General features: G+C 44.4%; 1 protein-coding gene across 5 annotated transcripts in view; it reads left to right on the plus strand.

Moving 5' to 3' along the window:
* Nucleotides 1–18105, plus strand: part of LOC118924685 (retinoblastoma-binding protein 5) — a 98344-nt gene that overhangs the window by 18100 nt on the left and 62139 nt on the right. For 4 of the 5 annotated variants that reach the window (XR_008999442.1, XM_036909710.2, XM_057508067.1 and 1 more), the window contains exons 3-11: nt 8036–8705; nt 11143–11375; nt 11783–11866; nt 12502–12678; nt 13362–13491; nt 13850–14006; nt 14442–14574; nt 16077–16190; nt 17565–17679. Coding sequence is in view for 4 of the 5 variants with exons in the window: in XM_036909710.2 (XP_036765605.2) it covers nt 8036–8705; nt 11143–11375; nt 11783–11866; nt 12502–12678; nt 13362–13491; nt 13850–14006; nt 14442–14574; nt 16077–16190; nt 17565–17679 (1813 nt within the window). In the remaining variant the exon portion in view is untranslated. The remainder of the gene's footprint in view (nt 1–8035; nt 8706–11142; nt 11376–11782; nt 11867–12501; nt 12679–13361; nt 13492–13849; nt 14007–14441; nt 14575–16076; nt 16191–17564; nt 17680–18105) is intronic. The other variant, XM_057508069.1, reaches the window with a different exon arrangement.

An 18105-nucleotide genomic window follows, 5' to 3' on the forward strand; every position in this document is an offset into this window, starting at 1 on the left:
AGCCATCTGCAGGAGAGGCAAATTATTTGATTGATTTCTCTGTGTCCCTTACATTTTATTGGTTTTAATTTTTAGTGCTCATTTAATTTTGTTCCATGAATTGAGGTTATACAAGAAAGTCGCAGGAAGGAAAGTGAGAACCATTCTCCAGGTACATAACTGAGCACATGACTTACTGGTGAGAGTTCTCAAAGCCAGCTTCTGATAGGGGCTCAGCACTCAAACTGAGGTAACAATCAAGAGACGACTTAGTTGGGAAGTTGAGATACCAGATCAGCTCTCCGCACAGTTGAAATATATATTCTTTTTCTTGAGGAGTATTTTTATCATTCTGAGGAATTCTCTAGCCTTTTGTCTTCGGTTTTATGTGGTTTATGAGGCTTCCTTAGCCTGTATTTCTCCAGATCTGCTCTATTCTCCTATGGTTTTGATGTAGAAATAGCAACGGACCCCAACGGTTCTAAGTTTAGAAGCCTTGATGCTGAGCCTCAGAGGGGCCTGTGCAGCCTTTGTGGAGCTGAGGCCCTGCTCTGTCTTTTCAATCAGGCTCCTGTCTCTGTTAAATACATCAGTCATGCTCAGCTCACTGCTGGGAGCATTTCACAGCTACTGTGAAGATTTTTTGCTGTAGTGAGAAAGATCTTTTTCTTTAGCTCCACTTATATTTAGGACCAGTGAGTTAGCTCTAAACAGCCCTTCCATTTGGTTTGTAAAAGGGGTGGTAAAGAAAGGGAATTTAGCTAAAGGAAACCAAGATTGAATTAGGGGAAATGAGATGTTAATTTTCAACTGTCAAATTATCAAAGCAGAGTTTCCCCCTAACTGTTTTAGACAATGGTCATTCTTCTAAGTCTTTAAAGCCCCCATAAATTAGTCATTTTTAGTTTGTTCCAGACGAGGCCAACTCATAGACTCATAGTGCTGGATATTCCCAGCTTTTTAGCCCTGGATCCCCTGAGATTGTCAGGTTATAATTCAAAATAGAGGAACACTCTCCAGCTGTTGGTTTCTGAAACCTTGTTTGTATAGCGTTAAAACAGTCATTTTCCAATTGGCAACACATTTCACCATTACCCTGTCGGCTGGTTCTGTCTCCATCTGAGACATGCTTCCCCTTCTCATGTTCACCACCTTTCTGGCACATCTACCACCTCTTTTCTCATTTACTTTTCCTGTTATAAACCCAGTGGAACACACCTGTCTGCCTCAGAGTTGCTTTAATCTGATGTGTGAGTGCATGTTTTTTCCCCTATGAACAAGAAAAGGAATAAAAAGGAGCAGAGGTGATTAAACCTCCTCAGCTGGAGATGAGATTCCTGCAGCCTAGTAGTGCCATTTCATTTACTGGGGACGTTTCATTGCTCTCATTTGTTCTGGTCTTAATCAATAGCCTGTTTATCCCCATCAGGTGTTTTCTGGCCCCTGGGACAAATATATGTGTCATTTGGCAGCCACACTGCCCGTGCAGACATGGTCATTGGCTCACGGTCATGTCTGGTAGGGTGTATTTCAGGGAACTAAGATAGAATACTGTTTCCAGGCAAGGTCTAATGACTTGCAAATATACTTTTTTTTTTCTATTTTAACTTTAACCTGTCGGAGTAGTAAAGTTTTCTCTTTATACCCTCAATCAATAGCTGTCAATGGAAATTCTCTGTTTTCAATGTCATACAGACATCGATGTTTTAAATTTCTCAGCAGTTAATAATTTCACAACCCAAACCATTTAAAATCATTTATCTTCCTTAAAATGACAAAAGTTTATGTAAAATTTTAACACCAAAATTTACTAAACAGTTGGCTGCTAGAAAACTAGTTTATCTCAATTTTTGTCCAGTAATTGGAATTTATTATGGCACCTTATAAATTTCTTATATGTTGCTTACCATTAGTTAGGTAACATATCTCAGCTTGAATGTATGTAGATTGAAAGATAATGGTTGATTGTTTAAAAAACAGGAAAGAAACCTGGTGAGGGTGTCAGGCCACAAGATACTTTTGGAAGGAGGTGGTATATGGAATTAGGCCCCAGATGGGCATTCCAAGGGAAAAGAAGTTAGGGTAATATATATAAGATAGAGAAATAAAGAATGATATTCTAGAGAGAGAATTAAAATAAAGAAACCATGATTTTATGGGGCAAAAAGAAAGGGGAACTAAAATGGTTATGTTAAAAAAGGATATGGGAAGTTCAGGCAAATGCTAAATGATAATTTCCTTCTAGGCAATAATCCCATGTTCTCTGACTCTTAACACCTCATGCCTTTCCCCCAGTACACACTAACATACATAGTAAAATGTAACCATCCTGCATATGTTGCTCTTTACTAACAAATCTGGGAATACCTATTACAGGTTAGTTGGGGATATGTGCGGTTTAGAGGCAAGATCTATAAAAATCTCTGTGCTTGCGATAGTAGCCTTGATATCTCTTAAAAAGAATAACTTGAAGGTGAGGCTGTATTTTCTCACTTAACCACCCACTGATTCATTTTTGGCCTCCCAAGGTTAACTCAAGGGGAGGAAATCTGACGAGTATTAGAGTCTTAATCTTCCTCATTTTGTCTGCTCTTTCCTGGGGTCCTGTCCACCTTTTTCCTGCATCAATTGCTTCCCTCTCTGTTCTCACTCTCTCAAAGATCTGATGGTGGGGATAGGAATCTTCCCTGATTCAGAGACTCAGTTAAGTTGAAAGTACCAACAACTCTGTTGTTGGGGCTGTTACAAATATTTTCCTTTCGACTTTTCTGATATCTCACCCAATCCATGCAGGATTATTTCAGAGCAGGGCCTTTACTTTGTAACCAGCACTTACATTTTGACACAGAGCACTCGGATTGTTAGGGTGCCTGAAACCATCTTGTCTTTATTCTTCTTTCAGAACTTCCCTGACACCAGCCCAGACTGGCCCTGCGCACAGTGGACCTTCAGTGACTGGTTAAATGGGCCTGTATTTACATCTGGGCTTTGTCCCTTAACTGACTGTGTGACTCTGGTGCTCAGTTCCCTGTTTGTAAGATGGGTCGTAATCTGTATAGGATTGGTATGAGGCTCAAATATGTAAGGCATTAGTACGGTGTCTGGTGTATAGTCACTTCCCTCCTCCCTCTGAATGTATGAATCAGTGTCCTTGAGATTTCCTACTCACCCATCCCTTCCCTGACAACCTTCCACATTTGAACTCCCTTTGTCAAAAGGAGTTCTGCTCTAGTGAGAAACAGAGATCTTCAGAATTCATTACAAAGTACTTTTGTAATAAAATGAAGGGAGAAAAAGATGTTATAAAAAGGTAAGTATTACAAAAGTTAAAGTTACAAAGTTAGAAGGCAAAGTTTTCCCCTCCTTTTGTCTTTTCCATTCTACTATTTTGTCTCTCTCTTTCAGTGAATCTAGTAAGTGGTAGGAGAATAAAGCTCCAAATTCCTGCTTTTGTCTGTATCTGTGGGTGCCTGATATTTGAATGTCCACAGAGTAGAACGCACAAAGGCTGTCTAGTACCTTCTTGTCAATTTGTCTGCTACCTGATTCCTTACAGTGTGACGTACAGAGAAGATAGTTCTGACCCTTAAGGGCTTCGTGCTTATGAGTTGAGGGGCCGAGTGAAAGCCATTGTTTGGGGGCTTTTGGGATTGTAAATACATTTCCACTCTTAGTGTGTGGTGGTCTCCATGCTCTCTGTGGCTGGTTTAGGGCTTTGGGGGTGCAGTGTTTTTTCCCAAGTCTGGCTCTGGCCTCTGAGTTAATGACATGGACACTTTTATTAGGTAGGGAGGTGAGCTTGCATCGTTCTATGTTCGCCCCTGGGATAAAGCTCTGGGCTGGCTTCACATAGTCCCAGTTGCTTATGAGGCATGTGATAGTCTAGAAACCCATTCAGTTGCAGCTCTTGCTCAGGGAATGTTTGTACCAACAAGAGTCAAGGTATTTTCTACACTGTAACAAGAACAGAGAGGTATTTTCCTTAATATGTAATTAACATTTAAGAGTGATGGTGAATTCAGGGAACTATATAAAAATGGAGAAGAATCAACCCTATGTAAAAACAAACAGGAGAAAACCTCTCAGCTGCCCTGTGAGAATGGCATGGGAGGAGAATTGACAGGAAAGATAAGTAGAATGGACACAGGAATTGAGGTTGAGACTGTCAGTTGCTGGGAAGGGCAGGACTGGTATGTAGTTGTGTACATTTGTGTGTGATGAAACCTGAGACTTCAGAGCTATAGAGAAAGCAAAGACGTCTGTGCCGTACCTCAGTATGTGAATGTCTTCAATTTGAATCATCAGTTAATTTAATCATCCTTAGTCACAGCTGACTTTTTGTGATGTGCCCTGAGCTGTAACGTAAGGAGCCTTCACCAATAAGAGCCAATATTCTTAGGAAGTGGCCAGGCTTCAGTGATTGAGCAGTTTCTTCTTGGCATCTAAGGCAGTGTCATTTTACATCAGAAACAAACCAAAGAGGTAAATTGTAGAGTAGTGCTCTTGTGTTTGCAGAGTAGCAATCTCCTTTCTATTGCAGTCTCTTCATCTTGCCAAGAGAATTGGCGGTAACATCAACTTCTGTAGATTCCACAGATTTGCGAATAATGCATATATTAGGCAAACACAAGTGCAGACAAACGTGTGGGATGGGGTGAAAGACTGAAAATTTTACATACGATTATTGAAAGTGGTTTTGAGCAAGTGGTAGAGGCATTGTTTATTCATCCACTCATTCCACAATTATTTGTTGGATGCTAAGTGCCAGGCACTGTTCCAGGTGCTAGGAAGGAATGAAACCTCCCATGAAGCAGACAGCCTCAAGTCAGGCTTCCCTCAGGTGGCCAGAGGGCCTAGAACAGGTCTGGCTCATCCTTTCTATGTTATGAGTTTTTCACTCCCTGTCTCCAGGAGACAGTGCTGGCTTCGCTTTTTGTTTATAATCATCAGGCATGAGTCATCCCCTCACTTGTAAGTGTTACAGGATTGCATGGCCCAATCCAGTCTGACCTGTACAGCTGCCAGGGTCTTAGCCGGCAGCCCTTTTTACCTGTCTTCCAGCAGTCAGCTGCATAAGATAGCTAACTGGGGAATGGAGAAGAGGGCATAGTACTTGTTTGCTGTCCATTTTTCTTTGGTACAAGATGTATTTAGAAGTGGACGTCTTCTTTCTAGGTGCCAGTATATCAGGCAATACCTACCATTCGAAGCCCTGAATCCATTTTTCAAAAGGAATGAATCTGCACCTATAAGCAAATAAGGTCAGCTATCTCTTAGAAGGAATACTGGTTCTAGAAATGGACTTGGCAGCTTTGGCCAATTGTTCTGTTGCACACACAAAATGGACCTTTGAGAAAAACCTGAAAACTTATTTTAGAATTTTAAGAAAATCCATCAAATACAATTCTTCCTGAAAATTTTCTAAAGCATACTCATTTAATTGGTTTAGAATATTTAGGTGTTCTTTCTATAATGTTCCTTTAATAAGTTTGATTGTTTTATGTCTTCAAAAATGTGTATGTTTAAGACAGGTTTGCAATTTTAAAATATCTTAAAAAACATTTTTACCTGTAATTCCATACCTTATTATAACCTTTTATTTCTTGGGATTCTCTTCTAGTTTTTATCAAATTATTATATGTAAGCATAAGGTTGGCATTTAGGCAACTGTGTGCGCCACTCTAAATCTTCAAAGTTCTTACCCACTTTTTGAATACACCTCATAAAGTGATTCACATTCCAGCAGTGTGACTCAGTGCAGTGAAAAGGGGTTTGTTTTGAACAGCAGGAGTGTCAGTCTTCCAACCAGAGAACACTCCAGGCATTTCGAGGTACGAAGAAATAGCAGATTTCTTCTTGGCCTAGTCTTGAATGGGAAGTAGGTGGATTTTTTAAATGTTTGCTCAAATTAAGAATGGTGAGATGCTAAAAGCACTTTTATTTATTTGTTTGTTTATTTATTAAGGTGTCATTGATATACAATCTTAGGAAGGTTTCACCTGAGCAACACTGTGGTTACTACATTCACCCATATTATCAAGTCCCCCCCACACCCCATTGTAGTCACTGTCCATCAGCATAATAAGATTAAAAGCACTTTTAGCTTTGGGGAGTCCAAGTGGCCAGCTGAATGAGTCAGGTGACCTACCGGAGACTGAGAATCACCTCACAAAGAATAAAAAGCTCTTGTTGGGAAAGAAGATGAGACCTTTGTACTTTTTTGGGAATGAAGGAGAGATCTCTCTTTTCTCTCTTACACACACACAAACAGTATACAAGAAACAACAGAATAGGCTGGCATTCCCTAGTCTTTCCTTATTATCTAGAGAAGGAGGTCAAAAAGGAAAAGGTCCCAGATTTTGATATAAAATTTTTTTCATAAAAAATACTGTTCATATAAGGCAAGGAATGAAAACAGAATGTTAGCCTGGAAGAAAATAAACAATTGCTTATCTTTATATTTCAAATAAAGTAAATTTGCAACATCTGATAACTGTTAAGGACTTGAGCAAATTTGTGTTAAGTTCATTTATAACTCTGTGAAATATACTAGAATTCTGTGGAGAATTGACTGAGTTTGCAGACCCCCAGGCATCGGGAGTTGGTGTGCCCACAGTGGGGACAGAGGGGTGAGTCTCCAGGTCAGCCCTGAGGCCTGGAGTGCCAGGCAGAGCAGACAGTGTCAGAGCTACAGAGCAGCAGCCTGTGCAGTGGGTAGAAACATGCGCCTTCCAGTGCTTCAAGGCCCCAGGAAGGAAGAACTCAGAGCAGAAACTTCGGGCTGGGAAAGGACCTCTAGCAGGTTTGTTTCTAAACCAAAGATCATTCCTGAAACTCACTTTAGGAGCTTGGGTACATTATCATTGGGTTCAGTTATATTTAACAGGTCATCAGAAAAACAGGGGCTTGCATAAAGCAAGATAGAAGTTAATTTTTTTTCCTCACATAAAAGAAGGCTGAAGCGAGGCAGGTGAGCTGGTGTGGCAGCTCTGTGGTCATCAGGGACCAAGCTCCCTGTTTCTTATTGCCTCATCAGGCTTAGTACTGGCCCCCCCACAGGTGGGGCTGCAGAATGAGGACTGCTGCTGTCGCTGTCACACCTGGGGGCAGACTTCTTGGTAGAATCGACCCCTTCCCAGGGGCTTTCCTGGTGGCTCCACCTGCTTCTAGGCTGTCTCTTTCTGTAGAGGACATTGCCTTCCCAATTATCCAGAGGCTAAATCTTGGATAGGCATATCCGAGGCAGGCCTGTGTGTCTGCCATACCAAGTGATCATGAAAATGAAGGTATTACGAAGACTTTGAGACACCTGCAAACTCTTAAGAGTAGGACAGTACTAATGTGTGGCAAACCTGGCTTTTAGGTTGATGCTTGATTGATTGATTCACCAACATCGAGGATTTACACTGGAGTGATGGTAGTGAACGAGGTAGACACCGACCCTTCCCTCAAAGAGTTTACAGGCTAATGGGGGAAATGGGCTTTAAATAAATAAATTGTGACTGTGTAGAACAATAGAAAAGGAGAAGTAGAGAGCACTTGGGATTGTGTAATAGGAAAGACTCCCTGTGGGTACGACCTACACAGGGAGATTGAAAGGATGCTTGGGAGTTGGCTGGGTGAGAAAGGTGGGGGTGGGGTGAGAGACAGTGCAGGAGGGGGAGAATGATCCAGGCTGATGCCCTCCCTCTCTCGTGATCTCCATAGCCCTGCTTTCTTTTATTATTTGTCTTATTTCTTCATGAGAGGGTATCAGTGGGAATTTCCAAGCAACAAAGGAAACCAGGGGCTGAGTATTCTTTTTATCTGAAATGGCTAGAGAAACTAGCATCCTTTCTACTTCTGTGTTTTTCACTCTCTCCAGATGAGTGTCTGCCTGCATAGGCTGCACCGGGCAGTGTTGGTAGCCGAGGAAGGAGGTGGGCAAATGACAGGGGCACAACTGAAGCCCCATTGCCCCATCCCGGGTCTGGATATTAGTCTCACTGTGGGACTTTGGGGAGGCAAGGATTGGTTCTGACCCTGAAGTGCTGTCATGACCCCCTTCCTCTTCCAGGAAGTGGACATTGTCGTAGCACCGTGCCACAGCCTCCGGCCCACAGTGAATGTTCTGGGTGACTTGGTGAACGATTGCTTACCTGTGATAACCTATGCGCTCCACAAAGATGAACTCTCTGAGAGGGATGAGCAGGAGCTTCAGGAAATCCGCAAGTGTTTCCCCTTCCCCGTGTTCTTTTTCAAAGTGCCAGAGCTGGACTCGGAGATAATCAACTCCTCCAGCAGAAGAGTGGAGAATGAGAGATCGCCACTTCATCGCCAGCTGACCGACCTGGGCTATCTGGGCAGCAGTCACTGTAACTGTGGGGCCACTGGCCAGGACACTAAAGCCCAGAGCATGTTGGTGGAGCAGAGTGAGAAGCTGAGACACCTGAGCACATTTTCTCACCAGCTGCTGCAGACACGCCTGGTGGATGCAGCCAAGGCCCTGAACCTCGTGCACTGTCGCTGCCTGGACATCTTCATCAACCAGGCCTTTGACATGCAGCGGGACTTGCAGATTACTCCCAAACGCCTGGAATATACGAGAAAGAAGGAGAACGAGCTGTATGAGTCATTGATGAATATTGCCAACCGAAAGCAGGAGGAAATGAAGGACATGATTGTCGAGACCCTTAACACCATGAAGGAGGAACTTCTGGATGACGCTGCCAACATGGAGTTTAAGGGTAGGTCCCCGAGAGCTTGGTGCGGGTGCCAGGGCTGCGGGACCTTCTGACCCTTTTCCAGCTGGAAAGGAGGACATTAATTCTGAAGGCCAAGGAGCCTGAGGATGATCTCATCTACCCCACTGTCAGGAACCCACCTTGAGTCGTTGGCCGGTGCGGCCTCTCTTGTTCTCAGAGACCTTCCTGAAAGATGCCACTGTCATTCCTTGCCAGGACTGTTAGCCCAACTTGCGATAAATTCATCCTAATACCACTCTTTAATCTCCAGTTTATATCTGTGTCCTCATGACCTTGATGGAGCTGGAGGACAGCTGCTTAGAGAACGCTACCAAGCAGTGCTTGAACCTCGGCCCCTTGGTGCAGCCCATGCTGCGTTATTGGTTCTTTAGTTTGTGTCATGGTCTCGTTTTCTCTTTAGCAGGCTCCTGAAACTTGAGAGGATTTTTCCAAAAGTAGTGTTTTTAGCTTGCCTGGTGGTCCTGTTCTTCTTGAAAGGCTATGAACAAAATTGGGCCAAAGTGGTTACTCAGGTCATTTGCGTCTGAGATTTAGGTACTGCCGGCTTTGTATGCTGGCAGCTGCATAAACGTGCCTGCAGAAGCTCCTACCTGTTAATTAAAGTGGCATAGTTTGCAAGTGACCCTTTAGGTTCTCAGTCATGGCTGTATATATCCAAATCACCTGGGGGCTTTTTGAACATGCAGATGGTCAAGACCACTAAAGACGACTCCAGACCTATTATTAATCAGAATGTCTGACATGGGACCTGGCATCTGTTTTATTAAAAACAACCTCCCTAGGTGGATTCTGTCTATTGCCATTTTCTAGATGAAGGAACTAAGGCTTAGACAGGTGAAGTAATTTGCTCACACAGCTACTATATTGTAGAGGCAGAATTTGAACCTAGACGATCTGATTCCGGACCCCATGCCTTAATTTCCACGCTTTCCTGCTTCTCAGTCTGTTCTGGTCACTGCTGCCACCATCTTCCTGGTGACCAGCTCCAGAACCGCCGCGTGCTTTAATGTTCTCTTTCCCTGTCCCACATCCAGTGGGCTGCCAAGTCCTGATGAGTCTTCATCCCCATTTCACGTGTACCTTTGCTTTTCTATTCCCTCTTTAGTCTAACTGAACTACGGTCGCCTAACTGACCTCCCTGCCGTCTTCTCCTCTCTCCCGTTCATCTGTATTGGCTCCCTGTTGCCACAGACTGAGTAGACTCCTGAGCCTCCTGTTGAAGGTCTTCCAAAGCCTGGCCCTCACCAACTTTCCCGGTCTTATTTCCCCCTGTGTACCTTCCTTTGATTTCTGTTTCTGTTGTTCTCAAGTGCTTGCTGCCCTGTATATGCTTCCTTTACTTTTATCTGCTCAAGCTCTGCCCTAAGCCCCAAATGCCTTTTATTTGTGAATTTCCAAATCATACTTACCCTTCCAGGCCTCATTCAAACAACAATTCCCATGAAGTTGTCTTTAGTTTTTGTAGCTAATAGTGATTGCATTCATCTGAGTTTCCATGACATTTCATCTGTAACTGAAATTTCTAGCATATTTCACTTTGTCTTTTATTATAGTTATTTATGTTCTAACCACTTTGTAAAACCCTGGAGATTGAAGGAGAACAGAATCTGGGTCCATTCATCATCCAGTGCTTTGCAGCAAATAACACAGAAACTGTATCTTTGGAGAATGAATGAGTGTGAATGATGGTGTATGGCTGTGTCACACTTACAGACACAAACAAAATATAGTCGACTTCAGCAAGCATTGGATGCCTGATTTCTTTATTTTATTTTATTTTTTAAAAAATTTGTATTAAGGTATTATTGATACTCTTATGAAGGTTTCACATGAAAAAACAATGTGCTTACTACATTTACCCATATCATCAAGTCCCCACCCATACCCCAATGCAGTCACTGTCCCATCAGTGCAGCAAGATGCCACAGTGGATGCCTGATTTCTTATAGGTCTTTCTAAACATGAACAAAAAAATACCTCTTTGGTGAATCCACACCATAGGGAGGAGTTGCTGAAAAATGCTCTTTTGACTGGAAATCCTAGGAAGTCTCTGAATTTAATTTAAGACACTGGAGCCTCAGTGCCAGCATCATAATGCCCATGATAAAGGGTGGTCCGGGCAGGGAAGCTGGGCAGGTAATGAAATATTTGACTGTGTCGTGTGCCAGGGATGCCACTCTTGGTGCCTGGGGATGCAGTTGTGGGGGAGTAACTGGGAACAAGGAGATCAGATGTCTGGCTCCATTAACTACATTGCGCATTTGTAGATCTGCTTACCTAGGTAGCGGAGTTCACCAGCCAACCGTATGTTCTGTAGCCATCTGCATGGTAGCTCTTTGGCTTAAATTAGGTGATGCCTTTATTCAGTGTGCTGCCCCCTCCCCTCACAGCCAGGTAATTTATTTCTCTGTCTCCATAGATGTCATTGTCCCTGAGAATGGAGAACCAGTGGGCACCAGAGAAATCAAATGCTGCATCCGACAGATCCAGGAACTCATCATCTCCCAGCTTAATCAGGCGGTGGCTAACAAGCTGATCAGCTCAGTGGATTACCTACGGGAGAGCTTCGTCGGCACCCTGGAACGGTGTCTGCAGAGCCTGGAGAAGTCTCAGGATGTCTCAGTTCACATCACCAGTAATTATCTCAAGCAGGTACTCAAAGAGTGGGTAAGACACCGTGGCACAGATTACACGCAACATGGAAGCTGCACACAAGCCCAGCCACAAGTTAGCCAAGAAGTTCCCCTTCAGCTTTTGCCAATCTAGTCTGAACTTGATTTTGTTTTTCTGTCACATGACTGTGACATGCCTGCGGGCGGTGCTTGTGAGCTGTACAACTGCAGTTAAGTCTACGAACAAGACAATGACAGTGAAGGAAAAGGGCCCAAATAGTCACAAAACAGATGATCAACCAGCCTTGACTCGGCACACACATTGAGGGATAAATGTGGCACCCTCGGAACTGGACTGTGTTTTTGAAGTAAATATCACTTACTGCAATTTTTAACCAGCCACTCTACTCAGGGCATATTGATTCTCTTCTGTGTGTTCTCTTTCAGATCTTAAATGCTGCCTATCATGTTGAAGTCACCTTTCACTCAGGGTCCTCGGTTACAAGGATGTTGTGGGAGCAAATCAAACAGGTAGATGTTGCTCAGAGAAATAGGTCTCAGCCCCTACTTGGCTCCAGTGGGTCTCAGTCACTCCATTAGAAACTGATGTCTGGGATCCTCTGTTTGTGTAGGGCACCCATGTGCCCTGGTTTGCCTGCCAGGAGAATGCTGGTTTATATTTCTCCCGAAAAAATGAACAGTGTCCCCTTTAACTCTTAGAAGTAGCATGTTTAAATGTTATTTTATGCAGCCATAAGACTCTACCGCACTAACTTCTTCATATTTCTTTTTCCCAATTTATGCATTTTCTTAGAACTGAGCTTTGTTGCTGGTGGCCACGAGTACGGTTTCTTTTCTGGAATTTGATCTGGCTCTTACTATTTACTGACTTCAGAAAGGGTTTTATCAGGCACCCCCTGGGACTGAATGTAATGGACTGAGGGTCGATGAGCATGTAGACTAGGCCTCGCAGGCTTTGATGTTTCCCTTAGGGCTGAGCCCTGGTTCTGAGGTCAGTGGACTGGAGAGAAGTCTTAGGCTTCGTGCAGCTCCTGCCCGAACAGCCTGCTCCGAGTGAGCGGGTAACCCGGAGAGGGAAGGGCATTGGTTCCTTCTGGTGGTGGTTTCTCCCGTCCCTCAAGTTCTCACTGTCATCGTCCTGGCAGATCATCCTGCGCATCACGTGGGTGAGTCCACCTGCCGTCACACTGGACTGGAAGAGGAAGGTGGCCCAGGAAGCCATTGAGAGCCTCAGTGCCTCCAAGTTGGCCAAGAGCATTTGCAGCCAATTCCGGACGCGGCTCAATTGTTCTCATGAGGCTTTTGCAGCCTCCTTGCGGCAGGTGGGTTTGTAGGAAAGGAGATGCAAGCTGGATCGGGCAGAGAAGAACCTCATCCATTGGGGAATATTTTGCCCACTGGTCTCCATATAATTTTTTAAAAATCATCACTCTGTTTTCTTTCTATTCTGTTAAATAATACTATTACATTACAGGAAGTTTCATCAATGAATTTTTCATGTTATATATATTTTCAACTCTAGGGAGGATGGAGGGATCTTAGTCACTCCATTAGAAACTGATGTCTGGGATCTTCTGTTTGTGCAGGGCACCCATTTGTCCTGGCCAGTGGATTGGAGAGGAGTCTTAGGCTTCATACAGTTAGTTAATGCCTGGAGTTAATTTCCCCCCATTTTACTGCATGAGGAATAAAAATCAAGGGGTAGGGATTTTGTATAAGTTATAGTATTTTAGGGATAACTTTCCAACTAGCATACTGGTTTGCAATTCTGTGACATCTCCTTATCCCTTTGGGGGCGGGGGGTATTTGTGTGTGTAGAGGGGAGGGTGGGTAGAAGTCATTATGCATCCAGGAGGAAAATTGCTATTTACTGAGAGCTCACTGTCTATGTTACAAAAACAGTTATCTCTCTGAGGTAGATAATGATTATTCCTACATGGTAAGTGGTGAAGCCACAGCCGGGGAGTTGATTAAGTCATACATCTTTTCTCTGTTTCCCTCCCAGCTGGAAGCTGGCCACTCGGGCCGGCTGGAGAAAACTGAAGACCTATGGTTGAGGGTTCGGAAAGATCACGCGCCCCGCCTGGCCCGCCTTTCTCTGGAAAGCCGTTCTTTGCAGGACGTCCTGCTGCATCGTGAGTCCTTATTTTCCCCTAATTGGAGGAGGGTCTGGATACCTGACGTTCTTACGTCCAGCCTCGGAGAATCCCAGCGTCTAAGGTTGCTTCCTTGCGAAGCTGCGTAAGCACCCCCTGTGTTTTTGGACTCCTAAATCTGTTGCTACTGTATTTATGCATAGTTCAAATTACATGACCCAAGTTTATTTAAATCAAACCAGTTAGGTCACTTTCTGTGGGTTTGAATAGCATCAGAATTTCTTCCCCTGGCATAATTATAACTTCCTGCTTTGAGGCATGTCCATGTGTTGAACCTGAGGGAGGTTGCCCAGCAAGTCTCATCCCCCTGCCTTATCACTGTCTCTATACCTTGTAGATAAACCTAAACTGGGACAGGAACTGGGCCGGGGCCAGTATGGTGTGGTGTACCTGTGTGACAGCTGGGGGGGACACTTCCCCTGTGCCCTCAAGTCAGTTGTCCCCCCAGATGAGAAGCACTGGAATGACCTGGCTTTGGAGTTTCACTACATGAGGTAGGTTCTGCCTCATCTGTCTCTGTGGGAAATGATCAGAGTAGAAGCCAGAAATACGGTAACTTTTGTACCAAGAGCTGCAGCATGCCACCTCAGTCCATTCCCACCTCTCAAAAGGTTGTAGACCGTTATTTCTGTGTCTGGCCCAGAAATATGCTCCCTTCAAGGCCTGTACTGTGCTTGTCAGCCCGCCCCCACCACTCTGATGGCTCGGGCTCATCCTTCCATTTGACTTTCTTCCTTAGTCCTTGAGACCTGTCAACGTTTACATTCCATAATTCCTTGTCCCTGTTGGTGAGGCCGTGCTTTTCACCCCCGCTCTGTCCTGAGGGCCGTTACCTCTGGACCTGGGCTTAGTGGGCCTCAAGGTTACTCCTCCCCAGTGGTGGCGTGCTATGCCGGACTTAGAGCCCAGGCCTTTCTCCTGCCCACCAGGTCTCTGCCAAAGCATGAGCGGCTGGTGGATCTCCACGGTTCAGTCATAGACTACAACTACGGGGGCGGCTCCAGCATTGCCGTGCTGCTCATTATGGAGCGGTTGCACCGGGACCTCTACTCGGGGCTGAAGGTGAGGTGGGGCAAGGAGAGAGCGCGGTCCGGCTGGCAGCCGGACCCACAGGTTCCTCTTGCTTGAGCCTTTCCTCCTCTCTGGGTTATTCAGAGCTTCTAGCTTTCGCAAGACATTGCTGGCTTAATCAAGCTTCATCACCCGTATTTCCACAAAGCCTTTCTCAGAATTCATTTTTTGGCCCAGTTTATATCTGGAGCACTGCTGTTCACCACTTTCACCTCTTGTGGTGGTGGTAAGATGTAGGCTACTCAGAAAGTGGAAAAGCCTCCGGTAACTCTGCTATTCTTCCTCTTTTTCACTCTCAGTGGACAAAGCCAATTTTTGTTGTTTAGTGAACAAATATATATTAGCGACTACTTTGTCCAAAGCCCCGTATTTGGCACCTAAGGGGTATCAGAGGTGAGTGTCCCAGGGGCTTAGAAGGGAATTGTAGTCAATGAGTATTTCATGCCCATGTGGCATTTGAGTTTTGCAAGAACACCCTGGTAAAATGCAGGCAGTTGGAGAAAGAAGCCGTACCAGGAGAAGGACCAGCGTAAGGCCCAGAGCATTTGGAGGACACCAGCTGTGCTGGAACAACGGGTTTGTTTTGGAAACAGTGGGGACATATGTGCAAAGAAATGTTGGAACAAATTACAGAAGACCAAAGTCAGGAATGTCTACAGAATTCTAGCTCTGTTAGACAATGAGAAGCTAATGGGAGACTTTGAGTGAAGATTAAATACCCTCAGTTGGAAGTTGACTTTCCTTCATCTAAAACAACCAGCCGAAGGGAAGTAGAGAGGTTTCTTGTCTGTTCCATACACTGGGGCTGAGTATCCCTTTTCACAGATGCACCTTGTACCAGATTACATGGAAGCTTCCAGAAGTAAGGCAGAGGAATCCTTGGAAGTATTCTCAGGAGCCATGAGAAATCAGTATGACTTTTCAAGGGGCTCCTCTTTCTGGAAGAGGAATTAAGCTCAGCACTGTCGAATGCTTTTCCAGAGTGGCCTGGAGAACCATCTTTGAACTTTTGGCTTAGTGTATAATGTTCTCCAGAATTAAGAGACCCTAAAGTGGAGGCTTAGTAGACATAGGATGAGTGACTTTTGAATCCATAAGATCAAACCTTGGCTAACCAGGCCTGCAAAGCAACAAAAGTAAATCTGCCTGAGAGACCTAGAAATACTTTGAGCCTCAAGGCAGCTCCAGAGTTTGTCAGGGTAGAAATGAGTGCAGACCTTCGGCCACTGGGTTGCCCCTCTCCTAGTTGCATCTGGGGACTGTCTAGCTGGCCCAGGTGCAGCTTCCAAGGGATTGTATCTGACCTTACCAGTCCTTGTTTTTTTCCTCCCAATTGCTTTCCTCTTCCCTTTTTTAAATCTCCTTTTGTTCTTGTCCTTGTGTACCCTAGTGTAGTCGGTCTTTGAGTGCCCGCCAGAGGAACCCCTAGTTGGTGTGAGCAGGCTGGATTGAGTTGTCTTGTTTGTAACAAGTAAGCCCTTTTGTCTCCCCAGGCTGGACTGATGCTGGAAACACGTTTGCAGGTAGCACTGGATGTGGTGGAAGGAATCCGCTTCCTGCACAGCCAGGGCCTTGTGCACCGTGACATCAAACTGAAAAATGTGCTGGTACGTAAGAGCTGTTTCCCCCAGATAGCACCCCGCCTCTGTGGGTTATGTGACCTTTGGAGGGTACATGTAAGTGTCCGTTGGTCACAGGAAAAGACTGGAGGGAAAGTAGTAGAGTTAACAGTGGACTGATGTTATCTTAGACTGAAAGCTTAGGAAGGAATTGCATCGTAGACCTAGCTTATATCGCTCAAGGTTGTTTCTCCCAACACTGTTGAAAAAATTTTAACTTACAGAAAAGTTAAAAGCCTGGTACAATGAAGACCCATATACTGTTCATCCAGGTTCATATTCTTTTTTTCTCCTAGTGCAGTCTCTCGTCCTCTCTCTCTCTATACACAGCCCCCACCCCTCCACACACACCTTTTTACTGAACTACGTGAAAGTAAATTGTTGATAGCACTCCATTCCTAAATACTTCAGCTTTATCACCTAAGAGAAAGGACATTCTTTGATATAATCAAAATGCCATTATCGCACCGAAGAAATTGAACATTGCTCTAAGACTATTACATATACAGTCTATACTAACATTTTCCAGTTGTCCCAAATGTCGTCCATTTGTTTTTTGATCCAGGCTCCAGTCCAAGGATCATACAGTACATTTTGTTGTCATGTTTCTTTAGCTTCCTTTAATCTAGAATAGTCCTTGTGCCTTTTTTTTTTTTTTTTTTTTTTTGCATTTGTGACATTGATACTTGCAAGGACTGCAGGTCTTATTATTGCTTAGGGTTGATCAGAGATACTGGATGAGGGCTGAGATGGGTAAATCCACCATAAAAGGCAAGATAGTAATGAACCCACCAGTCCTTTTATCTAAATTATAAAGAATCTTTTTTTTACATACTCCTCTTGAAAATATATCCCATTATCACTGAGATGTCTCTGGCAATGCTTAAATGATGCATAAAGATGACAGCAGTTTTGGGGAAGGATCTTCCTAAAATTATAGGCTGACACCTAAGAGGCTTATAAGTAGCCAAATGAGACATATATTTATTCTCTTGGACCTTTAGGAAAGGAAATTACAAGGAATTCAAGTAAGTCTCCTTGGCTGACCAGAGGACCGCAGCCTTCTTACTTAGCAACTTCACTTCACTTACTTGGCATCCCAAGGTTGTGGAGCTCCTGACATGGGCCAGACCCTGTGCTAAGTGCTAGGGATGCAGAGATGAAAATAATAGTCCCTGGCATCACAATGCTTATGGTCTGGGAGAAGATAGGGAAGGGACTGCATCGGGAGACAGGGAGGCCACAGGCAGGTTTGAGTGAAAACTGCTTGGAGGTGGGCACCCACTTCTGCGCTTGAGTGTGCAGCTAAGGGCTGTGTGCAGCACCAGACACAGGGTGACTCTCGCCCTGCTTTGTTGGCAGTTGGACAAGCAGAACCGTGCCAAGATCACTGACTTGGGATTCTGCAAGCCGGAGGCCATGATGTCAGGCAGCATCGTGGGCACGCCAATCCATATGGCCCCTGAGCTTTTCACAGGTGAGCTGAAGGTCAGAGAGTGGGCTCGGGCATGGCTCTGTACTTTAAACCCAAGTGCTACCCCTTGGGCTAAGGAGCATCCTCTTGTACTGGCAGATCTGGCACAGGCAAGGAATAAACCAGAATGAGCCTCCAAAGACAAGTAGCGGGAAATGAGGTGAAGGGGTGAGAAAGACAAGTGCAGAGGGGAGACCCCTGCTATTCCACTGGACGTCTGTCTGGGCTAGAAGTGCCTTAATGGCCATAATCAACCAATATGTTAATCGATTGAATTACTCCTGTATGTTAGGAGTGGTCCCCTATCATCAGAGAACTTGCAGATGACTAAGGTAGGTTAAGAAGGTAAAACAACTAGAAAGCAGTATCAGACAAGATGTGAGTTAGCACTATATAATGTAATGTCGGCGTTAAGAGAGGGATAAATGA

The sequence above is a fragment of the Manis pentadactyla genome, chromosome 9 (genome assembly GCF_030020395.1).
Source record: "Manis pentadactyla isolate mManPen7 chromosome 9, mManPen7.hap1, whole genome shotgun sequence".
Classification (NCBI taxonomy): domain Eukaryota; kingdom Metazoa; phylum Chordata; class Mammalia; order Pholidota; family Manidae; genus Manis; species Manis pentadactyla.